General features: G+C 39.8%; 1 protein-coding gene across 3 annotated transcripts in view; it reads right to left on the minus strand.

Annotated features, from left to right (window-relative positions):
* ccser2a (coiled-coil serine-rich protein 2a) overlaps window positions 1-25,260 on the minus strand; it is a 568,362-nt gene that overhangs the window by 410,149 nt on the left and 132,953 nt on the right. For all 3 annotated transcript variants that reach the window (XM_078530898.1, XM_078530897.1, XM_078530899.1), the window contains exon 4: window positions 24,040-24,130. In XM_078530898.1, the coding sequence (XP_078387024.1) occupies window positions 24,040-24,130 (91 nt within the window). The remainder of the gene's footprint in view (window positions 1-24,039; window positions 24,131-25,260) is intronic.

Genomic DNA, 25,260 nt, shown 5'->3' on the forward strand with positions numbered 1-25,260 from the left:
AATGCTACTGCACCAATGGAAAGAATCTTAGGTAACAATCTCTAAGTTTCATGTAGTAAATTGTGAAATGGCTATGCAACTGGATGAGCATTTTTTTTTTCTGGGTAGCCAGAAAATTCATCCAAAACTTTCTGACCTAGATTACCGAGTTTGGGCTTCTCTCAATCGACATTGTATGGTTCAGCCTGAGATCAGTCACGGCAAACACTAAGTAACTGTTAACATAGTTTTGTGAAAGGAAAATAGTGTTTGACTAATTTATTAGAATTCTTTGAGGAAGTAACAAATAATGGGGATAAAGGGGAACCTGTAGGTGTGATGCTCTTGGGTTTTCCAAAGGCATTTGATAAGGTGCCACATCAAAGGTTACTACACAAAATAAGAGTTCATGGTGTAGGGGGTAACACATTAGCATGGATAGAGGGTTAGTGAGCTAACAGGACGCAGAGAGTAGGGATAAATGGGTCATTTTTGGGTTGACAAGCTGTAATGAGTAGAGTGCCACAGGAATCAGTGCTGAGGCCTCAACTATTTACAATCTATATCGATGACTTGGATGAAGTGATGGAATGTATAGTTGCTAAGTTTGCTGATGACATGAAGATAGGTGGGAGAGTAGGTTATAAAGAGGGCATAAGGAGTCTGCAAATGGACATATATAGGTTAAGTGAGTGGGCAAAAATTTTACAGATGGAGTATAATGAGGGAAAATGTGAACTTGTCTTCTTTGGCAGGAAGAACAGTAAACCAATATATTATTTAATTAGAGAGAGATTGCAGAACTCTGTGGTACAGAGTGATCGGTGTGTCCTGGTACATGAATCACAAAAAGTTAATATGCAAGTACAGCAAGTAATTAGAAATGCAAATGGAGTGTTGGCATTTATTGCAAGGGGATCAAGTATAAAAGGAGGAAAGTTTGTCACAGTTGTACAGGGTGTTGGTGAGACCACATCTGGAGTACTGTGCACAGTTGTACTCTCCTTACTTAAAAAAGGATATAATTGCAGGAGAAGCACTTCAGAGAAGGTTCACTCAACTGGTTCCTGGGATGAAGGGGTTATCTTGTGAAGAAAAGTTAGACAGGTTGGGCCTGTAGCCATTGGAGTTTAGAAAAATGGAAAGTGATCTTACTGAAACATATAAGATCCTGAGGGGACTTCACAGGGTGGATATTGAGAGGATGTATCTCCCTGTGGGAACTAGGACGAGATACTAGATCTAGGGGGCACAGTTTAATGATTGAGAGAAAAATTTCTTCCTCCTCTCCGAGGATTGTTAGTCTGTGGAATTCTCTTCCCCGGAGAGCAGTGGAGGCAGAGTCATTGAATATTTTTAAGGCTGGGTTAGACAGATTCTTAATTAACAAGGTAATGGCTACAGGGGGTAAACAGGAAAGTAGAGCTGAGGCCATAATCAGATCAGCCATGATATTATCAAATGGCAGAACAGGCTCGAGGGGCTGTGTGGACTACTCCTGTTCCTAATTCGCATGTTCATACATGGTCATAAAATGGTTTCATCTAACATAACTATGCCTGCCATTTTTTAAAGCCCATTTCTATCTGCTAACCACAGTGAACCTCGGTGGGTATGTTCTGGCCATTCTCGAAGATGCTTCTAAATGTCACACTATTATACCATATTGAACAGTTAGTCACACAAACTCACTCCATCTTATTTTGAGCTTTCCTCATGGATTCTCACAGCCACCTTCCATTATTGCCCGGGGCTAAAAAGCACTAACTTTTCTTTTTTATCATTCTTCATACAGGCCTAATACTAGGTCATCAGATACTATCTGTTCGTGTTTTATATGACAAGAGGGATCGGGCTCCTGTAGTACTGAGCAAGGAGTTAATGAGCCTTCTGAACAGACCACCTCTGCAGCCCTTCTCATCCGGCACATCACTGACAGAGTACCTAAATCATAGCACAGCCTGGACAGTGGAGCTCTCACCTGTCAGCCATGATGCATGGACAGCATTTACTGCAGTATGCCACAATGCATTGTTACATGGGAAACAGGAGGCATAATATTTAATAAATTGTGAAAGTGTTACAATTAGAAAGGTAACACAGATTTCAAAATAATTGTTAATGTCAAAGTCTTTAAGGGGAAAAAAAAGGTCATTTGTTTTCAGATGAAAAAGCAAAGCAAAGCTCTTTTATCATGTAGTCTCTGCTGTACTTGCCACCGAGAGAGAGGAAGAGATGAGATAATGATTATGTGTTAAAAGGAAGCTGGCTGTAATCCCACAGACAGCTAAGATGACAGACAATTCATTCAGCGCAGCTGGAAGGAAATTTCTATTTCCATCAGAGGGAATAGTCAAATACAGTAAAAAAACCTCAACACAGGAAGTGCATCACAATGAAAAGGCCCATCGGTATTTTACAGGCCTGCCGCCAGTAACATACAAGTCCCTTCTGTTAAGATTTTGTGTCCTCACTTTGTGTGTGGACAGCAAGCAAGTGAAACAGTAGGATGCGTGTTTTTGCACATAAGGTTGTATTTCCAGAAGGTATATTGCAGATGCACTTGGGCTGCATGTACACTAAATTGTATATTGGTGTGAGGCAATTTCACAATGTTACAATCTCCATGGAGCCTAATAACTTTCAAAAAGATATTTGAACTGCCAGTGACTGACTGAAAGGATCACATGACAAGATTTCAAATTTTAAGGCTTTTCTTGAAACAAACAAAAAGCAACATTGCCTAACCACTCTTTAGTAGGCAGCTTATGCTTGAAACTAATGAAAAGATCTTCTTGCCACTTTTCACGCAACCTACAATCACACGCCATGATTATTCATTTTGCTGTCCCTTAATTGGGCACTTTATTCTCCCAGAACCAGCCCAAACTTATTCTCCACTTTCGATGGGCTGCTTCCTTTTTCCTTTTCTAGCCAGGTCATTTCTAATCCCAGGACTTCTAGCCATCAAAGTGTCGGTTACACTGGAGATTCCTTTGCTTAAGCCCAAGCTAGGAAAATCTTCCAGCTTCCTTTAGATCCTCACAAACTCGGTCTTTTCAATCTGAGCACAAGCTCCCATCCGCATTCTGCGCCGTGAACTACAGGGTCAGCACTTTCTCTGCTTCAGGTGCAGGACAACTGCCTCTATCTCCTGCTCCCTATCTCTCTCAGATTCTTGCAGGCTCATTTGTGTCTGTGTGGTTCAGTGATATCCTAGGAAACCCTGTAACGCAATACTACAATGGCTGTCAATGGCCTTCTCCATTCCCAAAGCCTAGCTCCATGGCAATGTGAATCACATGGGCCTTGTTTCCAGGTAGAAATGCTTATTAACTATTCTCCAGATGCCCAACTCCATTATATCTTGGAATTAAAAAGACAGTCAAAGCTCTTCCTACTTTGTCCTAATTCACTCCTCTCTCCCCAGGCCACAGGCCAATTATCTATCCCAGTGTTATCTACCCTTCACCAATGTTACAAAGAAAACATTAGAAATTATTTGATAGCAGTTCCAGAGCGTTATTTTGTTTCACACCTTCCTTACACAGGAGTGCCTTATCTCCATTTGACCCTTTCTAATAACACAAAAGGAACTTGGTATCAGGGAATACAGGTAGAATACCACATCCAAACAGTGGGGCATTTATATGAACTAAGAACTCAAGAGTAGCAGTAGGCCATTTGGCCCTTTAAGTCTGTTCTGCCATTTAATAAGATCATGGCTGATCTGATCGTCACCTCAACTCCACTTTCTTGCCTGTTCCCCATGACCCTTGACACCCCTATAGTTCAAAAATTTATCTAACTTAGCCTTAAAACATATTCAAGGACCCAGCCTCCACTGGTCTCTTGGGTAGAGAATTCCAAAGATTGTCGAACCTCTGAAAGAAGGAATTTCTCCTAATTTCTGTTTTAAATGGGCGACCTCTATATTCTGAAACGATGCCCCTTATTTCTAGATTTTCCCATGAGAGACATCAATGCTGCACATTTTTTTAAGCAATACTGCTACAGACTTCTGCAGTTGACCCACTACCACATCAAATCGATGGACGAGTCTCAATGTTGTAGTTATGCTGATGGAACAAGAGCTCAATCCTGAACACACATACAGGGCTGCACAGATAACATTGGAAGCCAGTTGAAGTGGGGAGGTGAGTTGTCCTGTGTCTCTGGTGCTTGACAACCAGATCCACAAACACTCAGCCTCAAAATCATTTGACCTGATCCAGCAGACATGTTGCCATCATGCTCTAACTGGGGCTCTGTTTTCCCTGTTTTTGGGATTAATGCTGCAAGATTTCAAGATGGCCTTTAATGTGTCTTCATAGGGTTTCAACTGCCCACCTGAGAGGTATCTGGACTGCAAATGGCCATGGAAGTTGCTTTAGGAATTCTATAATCAGGTATGTGAAATATGTGCTCAAACCAACATAACCATTTTGATCATGCCCTCAATTCCAGTTATTGCAACAATCGAGGACCGTGTTAGACGCCCTGTATGCTGCTTGGTGCCAACGATACATCACGGACAGCGCAAGTGGAATTGATCAAGCTTGATGTGATGGAAGTAGCCAATCCATGGTGAGTACAACAGGTTAATTCATAGTGACTTTTGTTGGCGGACTAACTCCTCATTCCTGCCAAAGTCTCTGCTCAAGTTTGTCGAAGGCAGAGAGAGAGAGAGAATGCTACGTAGGCAGTAGAATTTGTCCATGAGCTTAGGTGGTATATTACTGATCATAAGTACAGGATAGTGACTGGATGGTCTGGGCTGGATCATGATTTTAGTCTTCTTTAAGTTGATTGTCAGGCCAAATCACCATGCTGCCCATGCATAGAAACTGGATGGCAACTGAGTAGCTCGGAGAGGGAGGAGAAATAGCATGCAATCAGCAAGTCCACATACTCTTCTACATTGCTCTTGCTTTTATACTCAGCCAATGAAGATGTCCCCATTTCTCAGTTTTAAAATTCAGATTCTAACAAGTACCCCAGCAAGCAGCACACTGAATAGAGTTGCGACAAGAACACAGACTGGTTCAATGCCATTTGTGACCGTAGTGATCACACATAATCTTGGTCGACTATTCAGCCCATCGTATCCACATTTAATTGCCAAACAATAGACAATCCTGTCAAGGCAACTAAACTTCAGGAAAATCTCCCACAATCCATCACAATTTGCAAAACTACATGACTTTGTCCGTGAACCAAAAACAGAAAGGCTCTCGTGCTCTTCTCTGTACTTCTCCTGCGTTTGAAAGGCTGAGAAAATTATGTCAGATGTCCGCAACCAGCCCATGGAGCTAAATGCCACTGACTATTACAAGTCATCAATAGAGTATTTGCCCCTGCACTACTGCCGCCAAACTTTTCTTTCATACAATTGGCATGATACTACAAAGTAATACAAGGAGGTTCTATTTTCAGGTCAGCAAAAATTACGTAGCTGAAGAGGTATTTATGTTTCATTAAAATTATAATTATTTTCTCTCTTCATACAATTTTCTTTGGGGTGAATCTTTCAAAGGATGTCAAAGCTCTCCTGTAAGTGGTATACTAGAATTACCTTGATACTTCAGCTACAGTGCAATTAAAGTGACACTGGGAGCTGCAGAATGTAATTCACAAGCAGCAGCACCCCTGTTGGAGTGCAACTTGCAGCTTCAGCACAACAGCCCGGACAGTTTTGGGCATGCATATTCCCACACAAAGTTGCATCTTGGCCAAGTGTGCTCACTTTTTTGAAATATTAAAACCATGCTTAAATTTACGTAACCCTAGGAGGTCCCTATGAGCAATTTTTAAACCTGCTCTGCAAACCACAGTGTCAATCCCAAACAGAGCACGGTGCTTTATCAGTGAACTGAAGCACACAAGATACTTCATCACATTTTTCAGTAACATTGTCTGTGTCTCATTCTCCCAGCAATGAAGCAGTAGGAATGAAACTGGGTGTAAAATTTATGCAGGGACCTTTCACAGCGAAATTCACCTTAAACACTGATTCCGCAGAAAAACACCTGAACAGTTTTTAATCCAAGTTTCATGCCTCCTCCAGAATTAAGTCAAGAAATGCATTACCATACCATTCTCCTGCACCACTTCGCCCATTTGTGGCCCTGCATGGCTCCGTTTCTACCTACCCAAACAAAGTTAACCCATCTGAAGCAAAATCTGATCCTTTCTCCCCCATACCACTGTATTGAGGGAGTGCTGCACTGTCAGAGGTACAGTATTAATGAGAAGTTAATTCATAGAATCACAGAATGATCACAGCATAGAAAGAGGCCAGTCAGCCCATCTTGTCCACGCTGGCTCCTGAGAAGAGCAACTCACCTACACCCAATCCCCTGTCTTTTCCCCATAGCCTTGCAAATTTTTTCACTTCAGAAAATTACCCAATTCTCTTTTGAAGGGCTTGACTGAATCTGTCTCCAACACACTCTCAGGCGGAGCATTCCAGATCCTCACCACGCGCTTCTCAAAAGTGTTTTTCATCATGCCGCCATCGGTTCTTTTGCCAATCACCTTAAATTGATGTCCTCTGATTCTCAACCCTTTCACCAATGGGAACAATTTCTCCCTATCTAGAACGTCTCGACCCCTTGATTTTGAAAACTTCTCTCAAAATTACTCTAAATCTTCTCTTCTCCAAGGAGAACAATTCCAGCTTCTCTAATCTATATAGTTGAACACTCTCATCCTCGGAGCCATTCTTGTGAATCTCTTCTGCACCCTCTCTAATACCTTTACATCCTCCTGAAGTGTGGTATCCAGAATTGGACACGTACTCCAGATGAGCCGAACTAGATTATTATACAGGTTTAACATAAGTTCCTTGCTTATGCCCCTATTTATAAAGCTCAGAATCCACTATGTTTTCTTAACCACTCTTTCAACTTGTCCTGCTGCCTTCAATGGTTTGTGCACAAATACCGCCAGGTCCCTCTGCTCCTGTACCCCTTTCAGAATTGTATACTTTTTTTATATGTTGCCTTTCCTCATTCTTCCTAATAAATTAATCACTTCAAACTTCTATGCATTAAATTTCACCTGTCAATCAGCCGATGTTCTCTTGAAGCTTATCACTGCCCTCCTCTCACTTCATAATACTTCGAAGTTTTGTGTCATATGCAAATTTTTGAATTGTTTCCTGTAGAACAAGGTCTAGGTCATTAATATATATCAAGTGATGATCCTAAAAATGACCTCTGGGGAATCCCTTTATATATATTTTCCTTCAGTTCGAAAAACAATCATTCACCACCACTCTGTTTCCTGTCACTCATTCCACTTGGTACCCATACTGTCACCGTTCATTTTATTCCCTGGGCTTCAACTTTGCTGACGAGCCTGTTACTGGCACTTTATCAAATGCCTTTTGGAAGTCCAGATATGGGCGGGCGGTGGAGATGGTGCCTTTGACCAAGAGCCTGCTTTCCCTGTCCAGTCGGAGCATTCGTCAAATTGTAACAAGACAAGCTCACCACACAACTGGTCCTGACTTTCATGACAAGTATGGAAATGCTATCCTTTTGGGAGGATTTGCATTGTGTTACAGTCTGGAGTTAGGTTGTGACGCAGACTGGGCTCACATGGAACGTGTCTCCTGTTGGCAAGATCACCCCTCAAAATTGGAGGGAAGACTAGAGGAATGGACCAAGTGTTTGCAAGAAATTGAGTACAGATGGGCTGGATTACAAATTTGCTTCTGGGCTCATGGCTTCTGCTGTACTGATTACCTCTGTATATTGGAGCTCATAGTAAATCAATAAATTACACCTCATCAACCACATGAACCTCATCAACCCTGTTACCTCATCAAAAAAATCAAGCAAGTTAAGTAAACACAATTTTCCCTCAACAAATCCATGCTGGCTTTCTTTAATTAATCCACATTTGCCCAAGTGATTTTGTCCCAAGTTATCATTTCCAAAAGCTTTCTCTACCAAGTTAAACTGACTGGCCTGTAGTTGGTGGGCTTATATCCTCACACCCTTTTTTGGACAATTTTCCAGTCCTCTGGCACCACCCCAGTGTCAAAGGAGGGTTGGCAGATTATGTACAGTGTCTCTACAATTTCCCTCAGTATTCTTGAACAATGACTTGGGAAGCAACTTCTTTCTTGGTAAAGACACGTGTAAACTGCTCATTTACTATCTGAGCCTCGTGCCCTGCCTCCATGCATAAATCCCTTTTCGCTTCCACTCGCCTTTTTAACTACACTTCTACAATTTATATACCTTTAGAAGGTTTTTGGATTCCCTTTTAGGTTACCTTCCAGTCTCTTCTCATTTTCTTTGCTTCTTTTATTTCTTTTGTCGCTTCCCCTCTGAACCTTCCATATTCATCCTGGTTCTCACTTGTATTTTCTACCTGACATCTGTCATATGCACCCTTTTTCTTCTTTATCTTGCTCTCTATCCCAATTGTCATCAAGGGAGCTCTGGATTTATTTATCCTACCTTTCCTCCTCGTGGGAATGTACCTTGACTGTACCTGAACTATCTACTCTTTGAAGGCAGCTCATTGTTTCATTATAGTTTTGTCGGCCAATCTTTGATTCCAATTTACTTGGGCCAGATCTGTTCTCACCCCATTGAAGTTGGTCCTCACCCAATTCATTATTTTTACTCTGGATTGCCCCTTGTCCTTTTCCATAGATTAGCTAAACCTTAAGATACTATGATCACTGCTCCCTAAATGTACCTCTACTGACTCTTGGTCCGTTTGATCTACCTCATTCCCCAGAACCAGATCCAGCAATATCTCCTTCCTTGTTAGGCCAGAAACAATACAGATCTAGAAAATTCTCCTGAACACACATCAAACTCTTCCTCCTCTCTACCCTTTACATTATTAATTATCCTAATATAGACTGAGATAGTAAAAGTCCCCCACTATAACTACTCTGTAATTTTTGTGCCTCGCTGCAATTACCTTGCAAATTTGTTCCTCATACCTTTCCCACTAGTTGACATCCTAAAGAATACACCCAGTAGTGTAACGGTACCTCTATTGTTTCCTTCCAAATTGATTTTGTCCTTGACCCCTCAAGGACATCTTCTCTCTCTCTTGCCAATGCTCTCTTTAATAAGTTCTGCTACCTCACTTTCTTTCCTTCCCTTACTTTCCTGAACACCTTGTATCCAAAAATATTTAGTACCCAGTCCTGCCTTTTTTGAGCCAGGTCTCCATTATTCCGACGGCATCATGTTCCCATGTGGCTATCTGCAGCTCGTCAACCTTATTTATCATTTGGCTCATAGTTCCTATGCTTGGAAATGCCGCAGATCTGGAGGAGCCCAGATCTATTTGTCCAATAAATATTTGACTCAAACAAACATTTCCTCCAGCACTCCCCACAGGATTTTTTTTTTTGCTCAGAAATCATTTGACTGATTGTATTTGTTGGAGAAAACAACAGTGTTAAAGCACTCGAGGACACCAGCCCTGACACTTTTGCATAACTATGGAAGGGGACGAGTATCCTTTTCAACCAAAGCGTTCTTAATTTCCCAGTTACAGCACCCATTGTGTATAGCAGTCAAATCCCCTGGACAACAGTATGCCTGACATAACGAGTGGTTACCTATGGAAGCAACCAAACGTCCTGGTAATGCTAAAATGCTTAATTTTTATTCCATCTTCCATTCCCTTTAAAGATTCTGAAGGAAGGGCCTGCAGCATATTTTCAGTTTTTCCAGTTTTATTTTTCATATAAATCTTGGCAACCTGTGACTGTCTGGTAGTATTTTAAAGTTTGTGCCTCAACGCATTTTCTATTTACATTAAAATGCAGACTAACATCTGCATCATTGATTTTTTTCCTTCCCCTGCTCCAACGAGGTCACTGTGGAGTCAGCAGTAGTCAGCATTAGGCTGAGCCAGTTTGGCTTTCGTGTAGCTGAGGAGCTATTATCTAACTTTGAAGTCTTTAAACAATAGTTTTCATTATCGTTTTATGGTGTCCAATAGGAACTGCATCAGCAGCAGTTGTGTATGTCGATCATTACTGGTTAAGGATGATGGTAATATTGCAGGTAATGTGATTGTGGCTGAATCCTGTATTTAGTATCTGTCTTGGTCAGAAGTTGAGTGCTTCCATTGTTCCTTAATTAGGATACTAATGTAAAACTACGAAGTGCTGATTATGGTTGATTTTCGTTTTTAAAAATTGGTTATATATTGAGTACATGTGCCATTTTTAAGGCCCAATGCTGTTCTAATGTTCCCATTTCCTGGTTGTATAGGATTATTTTTTTTAAAAGGTCTATCGGAATATCAGCTGACCAATGGATTTCAAAACCTTATTTTCTCTTAACAATAGCTGAAGGATGTGAAGCACTGATAAGATTCACAACATAAAATACAAGTGGGAGGCAGGCTGCCTTCCAGTGAAGCAAATTGCTGCTATAAAGGCCATGTTTATTCCCAAGCAATCTGGAAGTGTATTGACAATCATATTTTGCTGGGAACATTACCAGTAAATCTACACCTCTAATAGCTATATTACTTTAAAGCGGGCAGTCTGTGTTTTAGATAATGGTACTTCAAGGAAAATAGCTTAATCACATAATGCCTTTCATTTTAAAAAACTTAACATACATGATAAAATCCCATTTCAGTTTTTTCACACTTTTAAGCTATATGTTCTTTAAATATAATTCCAACCTAGAGAGACATTATTCAGCAGCTGGCGGGGTTAAAAAAAATTGCTGAAGCAAAGTGATAAAGAGGAAGAATCAATATAGCACGGGGAAAGCTTTAAATGGAGTTAGCTTTAGAGGCAGCATTCAAGGTTGTTTGTGTGGCACATTATCCACTTTAATTCACATACAGTAAAGATTCTTACCCAATCACTTGCAAAGCTACACAAAACCAGCAGTTTTATAGTTTCTCTGTAAGGCAGCAATGCCCAATGTCTCAAATTTGTTAGCGAACAAAAGAAAGATTTGGATTTATATAATGCCTTTCATGGCCACCGGACACTCAGAGAACCTACGGCCAATTTTAAACTATAGTCACCTTTGTAATGCAGTGAACTTGCAGCCAATTTGCGCAGAGCAAGTTGCCACAAACAGCAATGTGGTAATGACCAGGTCACCATTATTTTTGCGATGTTGAGAGAGCAGACATTTTGTAAAGCTATTCCATCAGTGACAGAGCCAGAATAATGCATGACATTGAGAGTTAATGCAATATCAATAATGGCAAAGGAAACCTTTTAAATGGGAATTTTTACATGGTTTCTCTGGTCAACAAAGGGAACTAGGCTGCATTGTAGGGAGGGTCGTCTATATGGTTTCATTGGTGGGGAAGGCACTCTAACTAAACAGTGGTGAAGCAACTTCATCACATACCACTTTGCTATTGTGTGGCATCCTGATGATCATTACCATAACATCCTTCTCAACTTCTCCACAGTCTTTGACACAGCTGACTGCACTGTTGTCCTCCAACACCTCCCCTCCATTGTCCAGCCTAGCGTGACTATTGTTGCTTGGTTCTAATCCTGTTTGTCCAATCGCATTCAGAGTATCCTCAGAAATGGTTTTTCTTCCAGTCTCAAATGAAGGGCCATGAGGGCTCGAAACGTTGACTGATTTCTTCTCCGCCGATGCTGCCAGACTTGCTGAGTTTTTCCAGGTAATTCTGTTTTTATTTTGTCTCAAATGCATCTGTCCTTGGCTACCACAGGTCCTCCTTTGCAATATTTTTCTTCCTTGGCTCAGCATTGATTTTTGCTCAATTATGCTTCTTTAAAGGAACTTGGGTATGTTTTTCTACAAGATTGGCAGCATTTGAATGCTTCTTGTTGTCGTAAGGGTTAAGAATGGAAACAAACATTGATTATTTGATACTTTTGAGTATTTCTACATACCCCATGCCTCCTCACCATCTTTAAGGAAACATACTCTCAAATTTACAGCACTAATTGGCTTTATGCAAACTGTCCCTCTTTCAGTTAATGCACTTATTTTGCCACAGGCATTTCCAAAAATAAATTGTAATGAACAATGATAACTAGCATGGATGCACAGAGCAGTGACTAAACAATAGCAAAGCATTAAGAATTCATGCACATTATCCAAATGTGAATCTAACACTTGGAAAATATGATGAAAAGAATTTTTCAAAAGAAAATGTCCAATAATTATCAAAATGGCAAAGAGCCTGGCAAAATAGGACTCCGAGGCTGTAAATTGCCATTTGATTACACTGCAGCCTAAACAACAGATCAATACCTCTCTCGTCACTGAATCCTAGGGTGATCCATCAGGCTTATTACCTGATCAGTAACCCTACACCATGTCCTATTTGAGCTTTAAAGAAGATGATACAAAATGGATTATCCTTTTCCAAATTCCAGAACAAAACAAATTACAGCCCCTGTGATATACTATTACTTTTACAGGAGCAGCAAGTCGCCTCGACATGTATCATGCGTTGGCTTTCCAGGTTGGAATTTCAGAGAAGCAACAGTTGATATTTACTCATGAATTCCAGGAGAAATATAGCATTATTGCACAGACTGGGCATGAAGTGAAGCAATTACAGTCCTGCAAGTGATCACATTTCCATTGTAATAATTGCTTGAAACATTTTGGTAAGAGATCACAACATTGATACCACTGTGATGAAAAAATGTGATGTTATATGATGTGTTGTTACCACAACTGTGAAGTGCGTGTTAGTCAACCTTTGGCACCTGTTTGGTTTAAGCAGCTAATGTAAAAACTGTCAAATAATGCAGTACCCACAGATGAGAAACAACTGTTTGAAAGCAAATAAGTCTGTCCCTTCAAAACTTGAAACCATTTTGCAAGTTGTAACTGTAGGAATACGAATGTGAACCTAGGTTTAGAACCATTTCAAAAATAAAAACTAATGTAGGGTAACTGCCGTTTGTTTCACAGGATTGAACTCCAGTTACAGGCCAGTCAACATTGATGGTGAGAATAGAAAATTAATATTTTATGTGCAGATCCTGCCATTTCACCAAAAACGACGCTCACAAAAAAAGGTGCCCTTGCTCCAAGTAAATAATTTTGGCAATCTAGTCTAGATTTATTAGAACACATAAAAGCAAGAAATAATCTTGTTACAGATGTAAGTAGCAAATGTTTCATGATCATGTAATAAGAGCGAACAAAATAGGAGAAGCGGGCCGCACAGCTCCTGGCGCCTGCTCCACTATTTACTAAGATCATGGCAGACCTTTTACAACTCTTTTGCAACATCTTTTACAAAATCTTTTACAACAACTTTTCGGCACTTTCACCACAACCCCTGATTCTTTCAGTGGCCAAAAATCTATCAGTCTTGAATACATTCAAAAGTTGAATACATTCACAGTGGGGTTGGGAATCCCAAAGATTTACAACCCAAGTGAAGAAATTTCTCCTCATCTCAGTCCTAAATAGCTGACATCTTATCCTGAGATCATGACCCCTAGTTCTAGTCAGGGGAAACAGCGCCTCAGCAATAACCCTGCTAAAACTTTTATACATTTTGATGAGATCACCTTATTTGTCCAAACTCCAGAGAATATAAGCCCATTTTACTTAATCTCTATTCATAAACCAACCCTCTCAATCCAAGAATCAATCTAGTGAAGCGGTGTTCCACTCCCTCCAAGGTGAGTACATCCTTTCTTAGGCATGGAGACCAAAGCAACACACAATATTCAAAGTGTGGTCTCACCAAAACTTGACATAATTGCAGCAAGAGTTCATTCCTCTTACATTCCAACCATCTTGCAATAAACAAATGCCAACATAACATTTGATGTACAATCTTATTTTTTACTGGAGCACAAAGGGTTCATTTAACTCAACAAATAAACATAAAGGATAGAATGTTGCATAGGTTACAAACTTCAGCAGAGTGTAGGCCTGGAAAATCTCTAAATCAGGAGGATTTTCCTTGCAGCATATCCTAACACAGGTTTATTTTCATTTAAGTGAATTAAAACATCTGATCTGTGGAGGAATTATTCTTTATATCCTGATCTTACTTTCTCCAGTCACGCAGAAGAAAGGCTTTTTGTTGGCTGCTGCCTCCAGAGAAACCTTTTATCTAAATACTACGGGGAACAAGGATCAGGTTTAACATTAGCATTGCACATGTAATGTAACGGGACATATGGTAGATCATTTTTTAATGCTATCTACTGTTCCCTGGGGATTAAACAGCCTTCACCAAAAGTCCATAATGTCACTATTACCTTCAGATACAATTGTTAGTTCTTGGTAACACGTTATGAATTCACCTCTGTCTACACAATTTCTTAATGACCAAAGTTTATCTAACAAAATATGTTAATAGCTTCTTTAAAATACATTCATGCAATGTATAATTTTAATTAAAAATGTCCTGATAGTACGGCAGTTTGGGCAAAACCCTCAATAAAATTAAACTACACTAGACAGCACAGTCAAAGGAGGTTTTACTTTCAATAACATCCAACAGAAAAGCAATCTTAGCAATGAAGACACACTTCACACTGACACTAAAGTTGTGTATTATAAATCCAGTTATGCTTCAATATAATTCCCAAGTGCAACGGAGAGAGACCCCTCCTCTGGAAAATCTCACTTCACTTCAGGATGTAGAGAAACTGCTTCCATTTGCTTTTGAGTCCAGAACAAGGGGGTGTGAATATTGGATAGCCAATATAGATCAGAAAGAATGAGGAATTTACTTTTACAGAGAGCGGTGTGTATGTAGAATTGAATGCCCTGTGGAGTGGTTGAAGTCAGCAGCAAAGACACATTTAAGAGGCGGCTTGTTGTACACACAAGGATGAAAGGAAGAGAGTCAGGGTTCAAAGAGGTAATTAGAGTGGGAGGAGGCATGTGAGGAGTACAAACAGCAATGTGGATGTGCTAGATCAGATGGCCTGTTCCGATGCTGTAGATTCTGCTTAATTGTCAGGCTGTGTGCTTGGGCTGCAGGAGAAATGTAGCAGCTGTGGAAGAGTAAACAATGCCACAATCAGTATAAATGTTGCTTTTAGCTTTTAGCTTTTTGTTTTTATATATGAATGTAGCCCTAGTCTCTTTAAAATCATCATTTTGTTTTGTTTCAAATCACATTTTTGGTAGCAATTTGCAGAAGCTTTATCTGTTATAGCTCATTTATTGAAGAATACCATTACTATTTTACAATGTCAGTCTATTTACCAAAAGCACATATTGCCTTCACAAAAATGCATCTTAATGTCTACAATAATACAAAGAAAAAACATGCCTTGCCTCGGGATAGATAACGACATTCTGCCTGGCTTATTCGGATACTTTCGACTGCATTCTATGGTTTATCTGCTACTGGACTTTTTGCTTTGTTATCCATCTGGGCTCATTCTCAGCAGTCAAAAAATTAGTTCTGGAATTATTATGGCACCTTGGCCAATCACATTCGGTGTACCACACTTCAAGATGCCACCTTGTGTTTTGCAACAACACAGAAATTAACAAAGGCATCATCATGTCAAAGTCTGGTACATCACTGCATTGCTAAGTATACCACATAATGCCAGCACCGTTCATCATTGTGATTTGGCCTTACCACCATTACCAATGAAATATAATGCTTGCTGCAGGCAACACTCTGACTTTGCAGGTTTGATGTACCATAATTCTTCTTATCAGCTGTATCATAAAGGGTACACACACACACAACACAGCTGGCAAAGTCCTCGGCCAGTCTGTCTTATTTTTACTCCCCTATCGCCAGTTTACCCGACTCCCTGCAATTTATATACTTTCCGCTTCTTCAGTTATTAATTCTCTCCTGTTTCACTCTGTCCTTTGCAAACTCACATATCATTCCAATTCAAGAACAAAAACCTGCTCAGTCCTCTTCTAAGCAGGCCAGCTCACCACTGTATTTCCTTTCCCATTGTCTCAAATAGCCTAATTATTATCTGTTGCTTCTCTGTTGCAAATATCCCATTTAAATTGAATAATTTACTTATTAAACGCTGCAGTCTGATGTTAATTACTCACTGCAATCTGCATTTTCACCTTCACACTAAATAAAACTCAGCTTCTCTCTAGAATAAGTAATTGCAAATAATAATGCAATAAAATTACATTTTTTGCAATGTAAATCGATAACTCCATTCTATATCAAATGCAAAGATATTTTCCCATCAAACGAATCACGTGATGTAGTGATGGTAAACATAGTTTTCATTATGCAATATTTAAATTAAAGGGATACTTCGAGAATGGGTTGCTATTCTCAATGAAAGTTAATAATGGGAATACCCTAAAGTACAACACAAATATATTACAAGGACAGATCATTAAAAGAATTCCACTCAAGATGTCAGAATATGAATAACACAGCTGCCCTTGCAGGGTTCATGGGTTTGATCATTCCAAGATAGCAAGCTGCATTTTCCATGTTTCTTGGTCATAAGCTGATTTAAACACCACAGTTTTTTGGGAGGCAGATCAGACTGGATGGCAGGGTAGAGGAGGGGAGGAGCGAGGGAGGAGGTGGCGTAGTGGCATTGTCACAAGACTAGCAATTCAGAGACCCAGGGTAATGCTCTGGGGACCTGGGTTCAAATCACAGAATCACACAGTGCAGAAGAGACTCTTCGGCCCAATGGGTCTGCACCAACACATGAGAAACACCTGACCTACCTATCTAATCCCAATTACCAGCACTTGGCCCATAGCCTCGAATGTTATGACGTGCCAAGTGCTCATCCAGGTACTTTTTAAAGGATGTGAGGCAACCCGCCTCCACCACCCTCCCAGGCAGCGCATTCCAGACCATCACCACCCTCTGGGTAAAAAGGTTTTTCCTCACATCCCCCCTAAACCTCCTGCCCCTCACCTTGAACTTATGTCCCCTCCTGACTGACCCTTCAACTAAGGGGAACAGCTGCTCCCTATCCACCCTGTCCATGCCCCTCATAATCTTGTACACCTTGATCAGGTCGCCCCGCAGTCTTCTCTGCTCCAACGAAAACAACCCAAGTCTATCCAACCTCGCTTCATAACTTAAATGTTTCATCCCAGGCAACATCCTGGTGAATCTCCTCTGCACCCTCTCCAGTGCAATCACATCCTTCCTATAATGTGGCGACCAGAACTGCACATAGTACTCCAGCTGTGGCCTCACCAAGATTCTATACAACTCCAACATGATCTCCCTACTTTTGTAATCGATGCCTCGATTGATAAAGGCAAGTGTCCCATAAGACTTTTTCACCACCCCACTAACATGCCCCTCCGCCTTCAGAGATCTATGGACACACACGCCAAGGTCCCTTTGTTCCTCAGAACTTCCTAGTGTCATGCCATTCATTGAATACTTCCTTGTCAAATTACTCCTTCCAAAGTGTATCACCTCGCACTTTTCAGGGTTAAATTCCATCTGCCACTTATCTGCCCATTTGGCCATCCCGTCTATATCTTCCTGTAGCCCAAGACACTCAACCTCCCTGTTAACCACCCGGCCAATCTTTTTGTCATCCGCAAACTTACTAATCCTACCCCCCACATAGTCATCTATGTCGTTTATATAAATGACGAATAGGGGACCCAGCACAGATCCCTGTGGTACACCACTGGACACTGACTTCCAGTCACTAAAGCATCCTTCTGTCATCACCCTCTGTCTCCTACAACTAAGCCAATTTTGAATCCATCTCATCAAATTACCCTGTATCCCATGTGCATTTGCCTTCTTTATAAGTCTCCCATGTGGGACCTTGTCAAAAGCTTCGCTGAAATCCATATAAACTACATCAACTGCACTACCCTCATCTACACACCTGGTCACCTCCTCAAAAAATTCAATCAAATTTGTTAGGCATGATCTCCCTCTGACAAAGCCATGCTGACTATCCCTGATCAAACCTTGCCTCTCCAAGTGGAGATAGATTCTCTCCTTCAGAATTTTCTCCAATAGTTTCCCTACCACTGACTTGAGACTCACTGGCCTGTAGTTCCCTGGCTTATCTCTACAACCCTTCTTAAATAGCGGTATCACATTAGCTGTTCTCCAGTCCTCTGGCACCTCCCCTATGGCCAGAGAGGAATTAAAAATTTGGGTCAGAGCCCGTGATCTCCTCCCTTGCCTCCCTCAGCAGTCTGGGACACAAATTATCCAGACCTGGAGATTTGTCCACTTTTAAGCCTGCCGACGCCTCCAATACCTTGTCACTCCCTATATCAATTTGATCAAGAACCTCGCAGTCTCTTCTCCCTGAGTTCCATACCTTCATCCTCATTCTCCTGGGTGAAGAAGGATGTGAAGTATTCATTCATCACTCTACTGATGTCCTCTGGCTCCACCCATAGATTGCCCCCTTGGTCCCTAATGGGCCCTACTCTTTCCCTGATTATCCTCTTCCCATTGATATACTTGTAGAATATCTTGGGTTTTTCCCTACCTTTACCAGCCAGAGCTTTCTCATATCCCCTCTTTACTCTCCTAATTGCTTTCTTAAGCTCCACCCTGCACTTTCTGTACTCCACTATTGCCTCCGCTGATTTGCTTCCCTTGTACCTGCTAAAAGTCTCTCTTTTCCTTCTCATCGTATCCTGAATATCTCTGGTCATCCATGGTTCTCTGGGCTTGTTACTCCTTCCTATCACCCTAGAGGGAACATGTTGAGCCTGTACCCTCCCCATTTCCTTTCTGAATGCCCCTCATTGCTCCTCTGTAGATTTTCCCACAAGTAGCTGTTCCCAGTCTACCTTGGCCAGATCCTGCCTTATTTTACTAAAGTCCACTCTCCCCCAATCCAAAACATTTTTTTTTGCAACTTGTCTATTCCTTTGTCCATAACAAGCTTAAATTGTACCATGTTGTGGTCGCTATCACTAAAATCCCAACACGGCAGATGGTGGAATTTGAATTCAATAAAAAAAAAATCTGGAATTAAAAGTCTAATAACCATGAAACCATTGTCAATTGTTGTAAAAACCTATCTGATTCACTAATGTCCTTCAGAAAAGGAAATCTGCTGTCCTTACCTGGTCTGACCTACATGTGACTCCAGATCCACAGCAATGTGCTTGACTCTTAAATGCCTTCTGAAATGGTCTAGCAAGCCACTCAGTTCTCAAGGCAATTAGGGATGGTCAATAAATGCGAAGCTCACATCCCATGAATGAATAAAAAAAAATGGCTAATAGCAGTCGCAACAGCTTAATTCCCTTAATTTTTCATTTTTTGCCTTAACACATCATAAAATGTTGGTTCATAAATTATTCTTTATTGCAGGTAATCAGAATAAAATAATTGCTATGTAAACTTCATTATACATTTATAATTTTCACAGAAGTAATAACCCACACTCGACATCCTACTAGAAAGATTCCAGCTCATACACATTGGCAAACACTTTGATTGTAAATATAGATTTTTTGTAACATAGTGGAACATATATTGCTGCACACCAGTAATTGGGCCTTTAAAATAAATTAAAGGTTCCAAGTGAGAAATAAAGTGAAGCTTCAACTGCAATAGGAAAACAATCCAAGGTAACTCAATCAGATGTGTGAAGTGGTAAATACCAAACTACATTTAAATCTAAATAAAGTAAGCTTGAAGAGTTGGTGTCATCATAAAAAAAACTGTGGCCAATTTTATAAATAATAATACAGTAGAGAAAATACACAGAAGATTTAAAAAAGGGCAAAAAGATTGGCAGAGAGAGAATGAGAATAGAATGGCTGTTAATATAAAAAGGAACCAAATAGCCTTTTATGAATACAAACAGTAAAAAGGTCGTCAGAGGGTGGAGACCAAAAAGGCAGAGGACATGAGTACTTTTCATCTTCACAAGGGAAGAGAACACTGCCAATGGATCAGTAAAAGAGGTGGTAGTAGTGATATTGGATATGGCAAAAATAGATAAAGAGGACATAATTAATTTTATATGAAGTACAGGTACAAAAGCACCTAGGAATGAATGTACACAAATCTTTGAAGATGGCAGGACAAATTGAAAAGGCTGTTATGAAAGCATCAATAAAGATGTCAGAATACAAAAGCAAGGAAAGTTATACTAAACCTTTACAAATCATTAGTTAGGACCCAGCTGGAGTATTGTTTCTAATTCTGTGCACCACACTTCAGGAAAGATGTTAAGGCCTTCAAGATAGTGTAGAAGGGGTTTACTAGAATGGTTCCAGGGATGAGGGACTTCAGTTATGTGGAAAGAATGGACAAGCTGGGCTTGTTTGCCTTCAAACATGGAAGGTTAAGAGATGTTTAAACTCATGAAGGGTTATGATGGAGTAAATTAGGAGAAACCATTTCCACTGACAGTAGGGTCGGCAACCAGAGTGCACAGATTTAAGGCAAATGGAAAAGAATCAGAGGTGACTTGAGGAAACAATGAGCTGCTAAATCTGGAATGTGTTGCCTCAAAAGGTGATGGAATCGGAATCAAAAAGAATTTTCAAATGGAATTGGAGATATACTTAAAGGGAAAAAAATCAGAGAGCTATGGGGAAAGGGTGGGGTTAACTGGTTAGCCCTACCAAAGATCTGGCACAGGTAGGATGGGCCGAATGGTCCCTTTTGTGCTCTATGATTCAGTAAAGCAATACACAAAATACCTTCAGTAAAACAAAAGCTCCTTTGATAGTTAGTGGATGGTGGCAGCATGTTTTGAAAAAGTTAAAACTTTACAAAATTCCCTGATTATTCAGAAGCTTATGTGACAGGTACAAGAATCATATAGGCTAAAGGTAGCATTATCTATGCTAGAATAAATCATCCTAATGACAACTATCACAGCAGTATTAGATCAGCACTCCAATTTAGAGATGAGTAGATCCATTTTGTTCTTATTATGAACCTGAAGGTACCACATTAAAAGACAAGAAAACATTAAAAACACAGAGACAGTGCTCTCACAACAATTCTGCCCCTGAGGGACTACTTATGCATGCCCTCAGCTCTGTCTCTGGCATCCTTGTTGCAACTAACATCAATCCCTGTCCCCCCACCCGCCCGCTCTGGTATAGCCCCATCAGTGGCTGAGTTTTGGTTCATTTCCTCAGCCTCGAGAATAAAGAATACAATGAGTACACAGATGGAAAACAAGTCACTCTATAGTGACGTTTAAAAAATGTAATCCAAAAATAATTGTTATTCCAAAAATAAAAATTGCAGGGACGAAAATTAAACACTGGGTGGAAGGGTTTTACTTCACACCAGAATATTAAGGCTATGACATATCATTTCGCCCTTTGAGATTGGGTTTTTTGCCAACTTCTTAGAGCCAGCACCAAGAATACCCTTACACAGCCACTGATGAAGTGGGATGTCAGTTTTAACAGTTCTACCCAGAATTTATCAAAACCTGCTAACCAAATATTTTTGGAGGCAAATCACTTTTTTAAGAACTCGTAAATAAAAGATGTGATGACAGCACGGGGGCAATCAGGTGGCACCCTCCAGTGTGAATCCCGTCCCAGTGAATCGAACCAAAGACTTAATTTTGCTTGCAGTTTATGACATTCTAAGAATTAATTGTGCCATAACACCACAATACAAATCAGTAGAAACAGTATTTGCAGACAGACACTGCCTCCCAATGGTAAAACAACTGGTAATACTAATTAGAAATGATATTCGTGATGATCCTAACTTTAGGAATGAATGTCAAACAGAATAGCTGTACATTTTTTGCACCAACCCATCCTCACCTCCATTACCCCATCATAATCATTAGATAGAGGTCTTAGCTCTTAACTGTTCCACAGGGGGTAAATTGAAGAATATAATTAAAAGTTTATGTTGCCAAGCTGCTTAATCCTGTTGTTGCCAAACCCTCCCACAAGTCTCTCAACACGTGACACAGGCACTGTACATGACATTATGCTTTCATAAAGGTCAATCAGCTTGCTCAGTGCTGTGCATTTCAATCAAATCTAAGAAGCATTAACAAGCTATCTATACAGGAAGCTGGAATGAAGAACAAAAGGTTGCAATGGATTTCAAGCTGGAACAAATGCTGCAGAATGAAACTGAGGGTCAGGGAGAAATCAATGTTTGGGTCCATCACTGATCAAAAATTGTACACTCTTGTGTTTCATTGCCACAGATTAGCTAGCTGTGAAATGCTTGTCACAATGCAGTGAAAACTCAATTCTGCCTAATAGTATAAAAGGTGAACATCTTTGAATGAATGGGTTCCATAAAGTGCTCTAATGGAAGTAGCAGCACAAATATCTATTTAGAATACTTCCTTTTAAGTATATATTATGGCCTCAAGAGTTCAAGTAAAACACAGCTGCTGCTTACATCAAGGCAGTTTTATTTACCTCCATTAAAAGGGTTATAAAGCTGTAAATATTCTTAATACCAGCTAATAATATACTCTGCATTATATTAGAATGTTCCTACTCTAAAACAACAGATGCTCCAACCTGACAATGGAGATGTTAGTCCTCCCATCCACCTACGCCACCACTTCAACTAATCTGAAGTTTACTCCTCCGTTAACCCTACCTGGGAGGTCATTCCAAGTATTGATCACTTCTGTATGAAGAACTTCTTCCCAAAATTTTAAATTCACCAGAATCAATCTATGCCTTGGAAATTGTCTTTTAACTGTTTTACTCTACGGAACTCCTTCTTTGAATGTCTTGGCCTTTCTTGAATTAGTATTTTACTTTTCATTCCGCTGACAACAAATATATAAACAGAAAATGCTGGGAATACTCGGCATCAGGCAGCATCTGTGAAGAAGCAATAATCAATGTTTCAGGCCTGAAGCCCCTCCACAAAGCTAGGAGAAAGTACAGATCAACAACATCTTAACAAGAACACAACAGAGAAACAAATGGAAAATGAAGGGGTGAAAAAGGAAAGAAAAAATCTTGCGTTTCTATAGCACTTTACCTGACCACTGTGCATCAGCATCAGTGAATATTGCTGAAGACATTCGGTAGGACCAAAAAAAAAAATGCTAGTTATTTGTTCAAATGGGAAAATTGTGAATTGCAAATTCTCAGGACAGATGGCACTGACTGGTGAAAATCGGGAAACTGAAAAAGAACAAGGGCTTTAAAGCTGATGGACTGATTGGGTAGTTCTCAACAAGAAGCACATGCTGGAGAAAAAGGAGACTGCTTTTGCAAATTATTATCTTGGCCTTTCAATTTCAAAATAGCAAAAACTATTACATTACAGGAGAAGTTATCCAAACAGGTAATTAACTCCAACACATACTTTGCTCCTTGTGTTTTGTTCTATTGTACTGGCAATATGTCAAACTCTTTCAAGATTCTGATTCCCAATTAATTTTCAACATTTTAGATGCTTTAGCTTGTTAAAAGCTCTGGCCTATATTTAATATTCTACCAAACTCAAGACAATGGCATTTGAAGCTTGAGACAATTGTCACTGCAAGGTAGCTTCTTTCGAGTAACGATAATCATTAATCCCAAGTTCATTCCATCTATGAAAAGGATAAAATAATGCTAATTTATTTTTTAAATCGTCGGGGGGATAAGGTCCATTTATGGAAAATACCTGGAATTAACGGAAAGAGAAAATAGTTCCAAGGTATTTATCCTTGTTATAGCCACTTTCATTTGCATCCAATTATATACAAAAATTAAAATAGTTGAATTAATTTTGATGGTATTGCTAATGAAATGACTGCTCTGCTCAGTTTCTACATTGGGAGTGGTTGAATAAATAATAGAAATCTAACATTGCATTTATACATGGGAACACTGATATTGGAGATATCTTGTATTTTACCTTCACTTTGAACTCTTAGCTATTTATCACATTTTCATTTATTTGGAGAAAACAAGGAAAATATTTATTGCATCATAAAATTTGCTACTATCACCAAGCCATGCAGACAGATGACAAGGAAAAGGGGGGATTTTAGCATTTAATGACAACAGTCATCACATATCTCCCTAATAACCAAGAGGAATGACAGACCTTATTCCTGGGAGGATGACGTTGAAAATATATAAACTTTTCTCTCAGGTAGAGTACTAATAGGACTTATTAAATTGTAAATGTACAGCTTTTGCTTACCCAGCTTGTAAGGAGTATCCTCAGGCAGATCAACATCCAACATGAGGTCATCTTCATCCAGATCCCCTGACTCCAGGTTATTCAGAATATCCTGCAAGGAAATGAGCAAAGAAACAGTCTCAGAAAAATGTACTGAAAAAGGAAGTTAGCTTTTCCCTTGATAAAACATAAAAGCTAGAAACTGGGTTTTCTCTTCTAAACAGGTTTAGATGTCATCTCCGTTTTTCAAAAAGTTGTATGTTAGCAAAATATTCCACAATTTTTAGTTTAAATAATGGATTTCATGTTAAAAATGTAAACTTATTTACCAATTTTTAACAGAATTTCACTTTAATATGTTTTCCAGCACATTTCCTTGCCTCATGGTTAGGACCATGATGTCCTGAGTTAACGGATTAATAAAGGTTCGGGAAGTGGTGAAGAAGAATTTAACGAAAACAAAGTACAAGTAACGGAACCTACCTCATCATTGACTAAAAGCACAGACAAATGCCAAGCGCTAAAATAAAAATGTTACTTTTTTTTTAAACACATGAAACTTTCGTAGTTAATGAAAACTGGGTCATGAGTGTCATTCAGGGCATCATCAAAGGGGTTCAGACAGTGAATTGTTGCCAAGAAAGGCTCAATCGTTTGTTCTGTCTTGTTTCCCACCTGCACTGGCAGCTGAACTTGTTAGAAGTTTTCCTTTGTTTCCCCCCACCTCACCCAGTACACTGATGCATACAGAAACAACTATCAGAGATTTTATTGGGTTAACAGAACAAGGAGCAATCATATAAGCCCTCACCCTTGTCGCCTTCCTCATTTTGTCTCTCAGCTCTTTCAGGGACATCAAGCACACTTGGATTGACTTATATTTGACTAAAACATACCTTCAAAGATTATGAAAAACATCCTGTGCAGGCCAAAGAACAGGCAACAAGAGATAATTGAGTTTAAATTTTAAAAGAAAGCTTTTCTCGGCTAAAGGATAGTATTTGTTCCAATACAAGGAAGAAGTGAATTCAGTATGTAGCATTGGAGAGACCGGATAATCAGTCCAGTGTAATATGGAAATAAAGCTCCGGCTGCATTTGAAAGAGGATCCATGATCCAGTGTGCCAGTCAATGGAAAGGGCAAATAGTGTTAATCAGCTAGAAAATGAACCACAAAAACTGCAACTGCACAAATTAATCTCATGGCATGCTGGGTGCTCCTGTAATGTACTTTCAGGAGGC

The sequence above is a fragment of the Cetorhinus maximus genome, chromosome 27, assembly GCF_964194155.1.
Source record: "Cetorhinus maximus chromosome 27, sCetMax3.hap1.1, whole genome shotgun sequence".
In the NCBI taxonomy this organism is placed as follows: domain Eukaryota; kingdom Metazoa; phylum Chordata; class Chondrichthyes; order Lamniformes; family Cetorhinidae; genus Cetorhinus; species Cetorhinus maximus.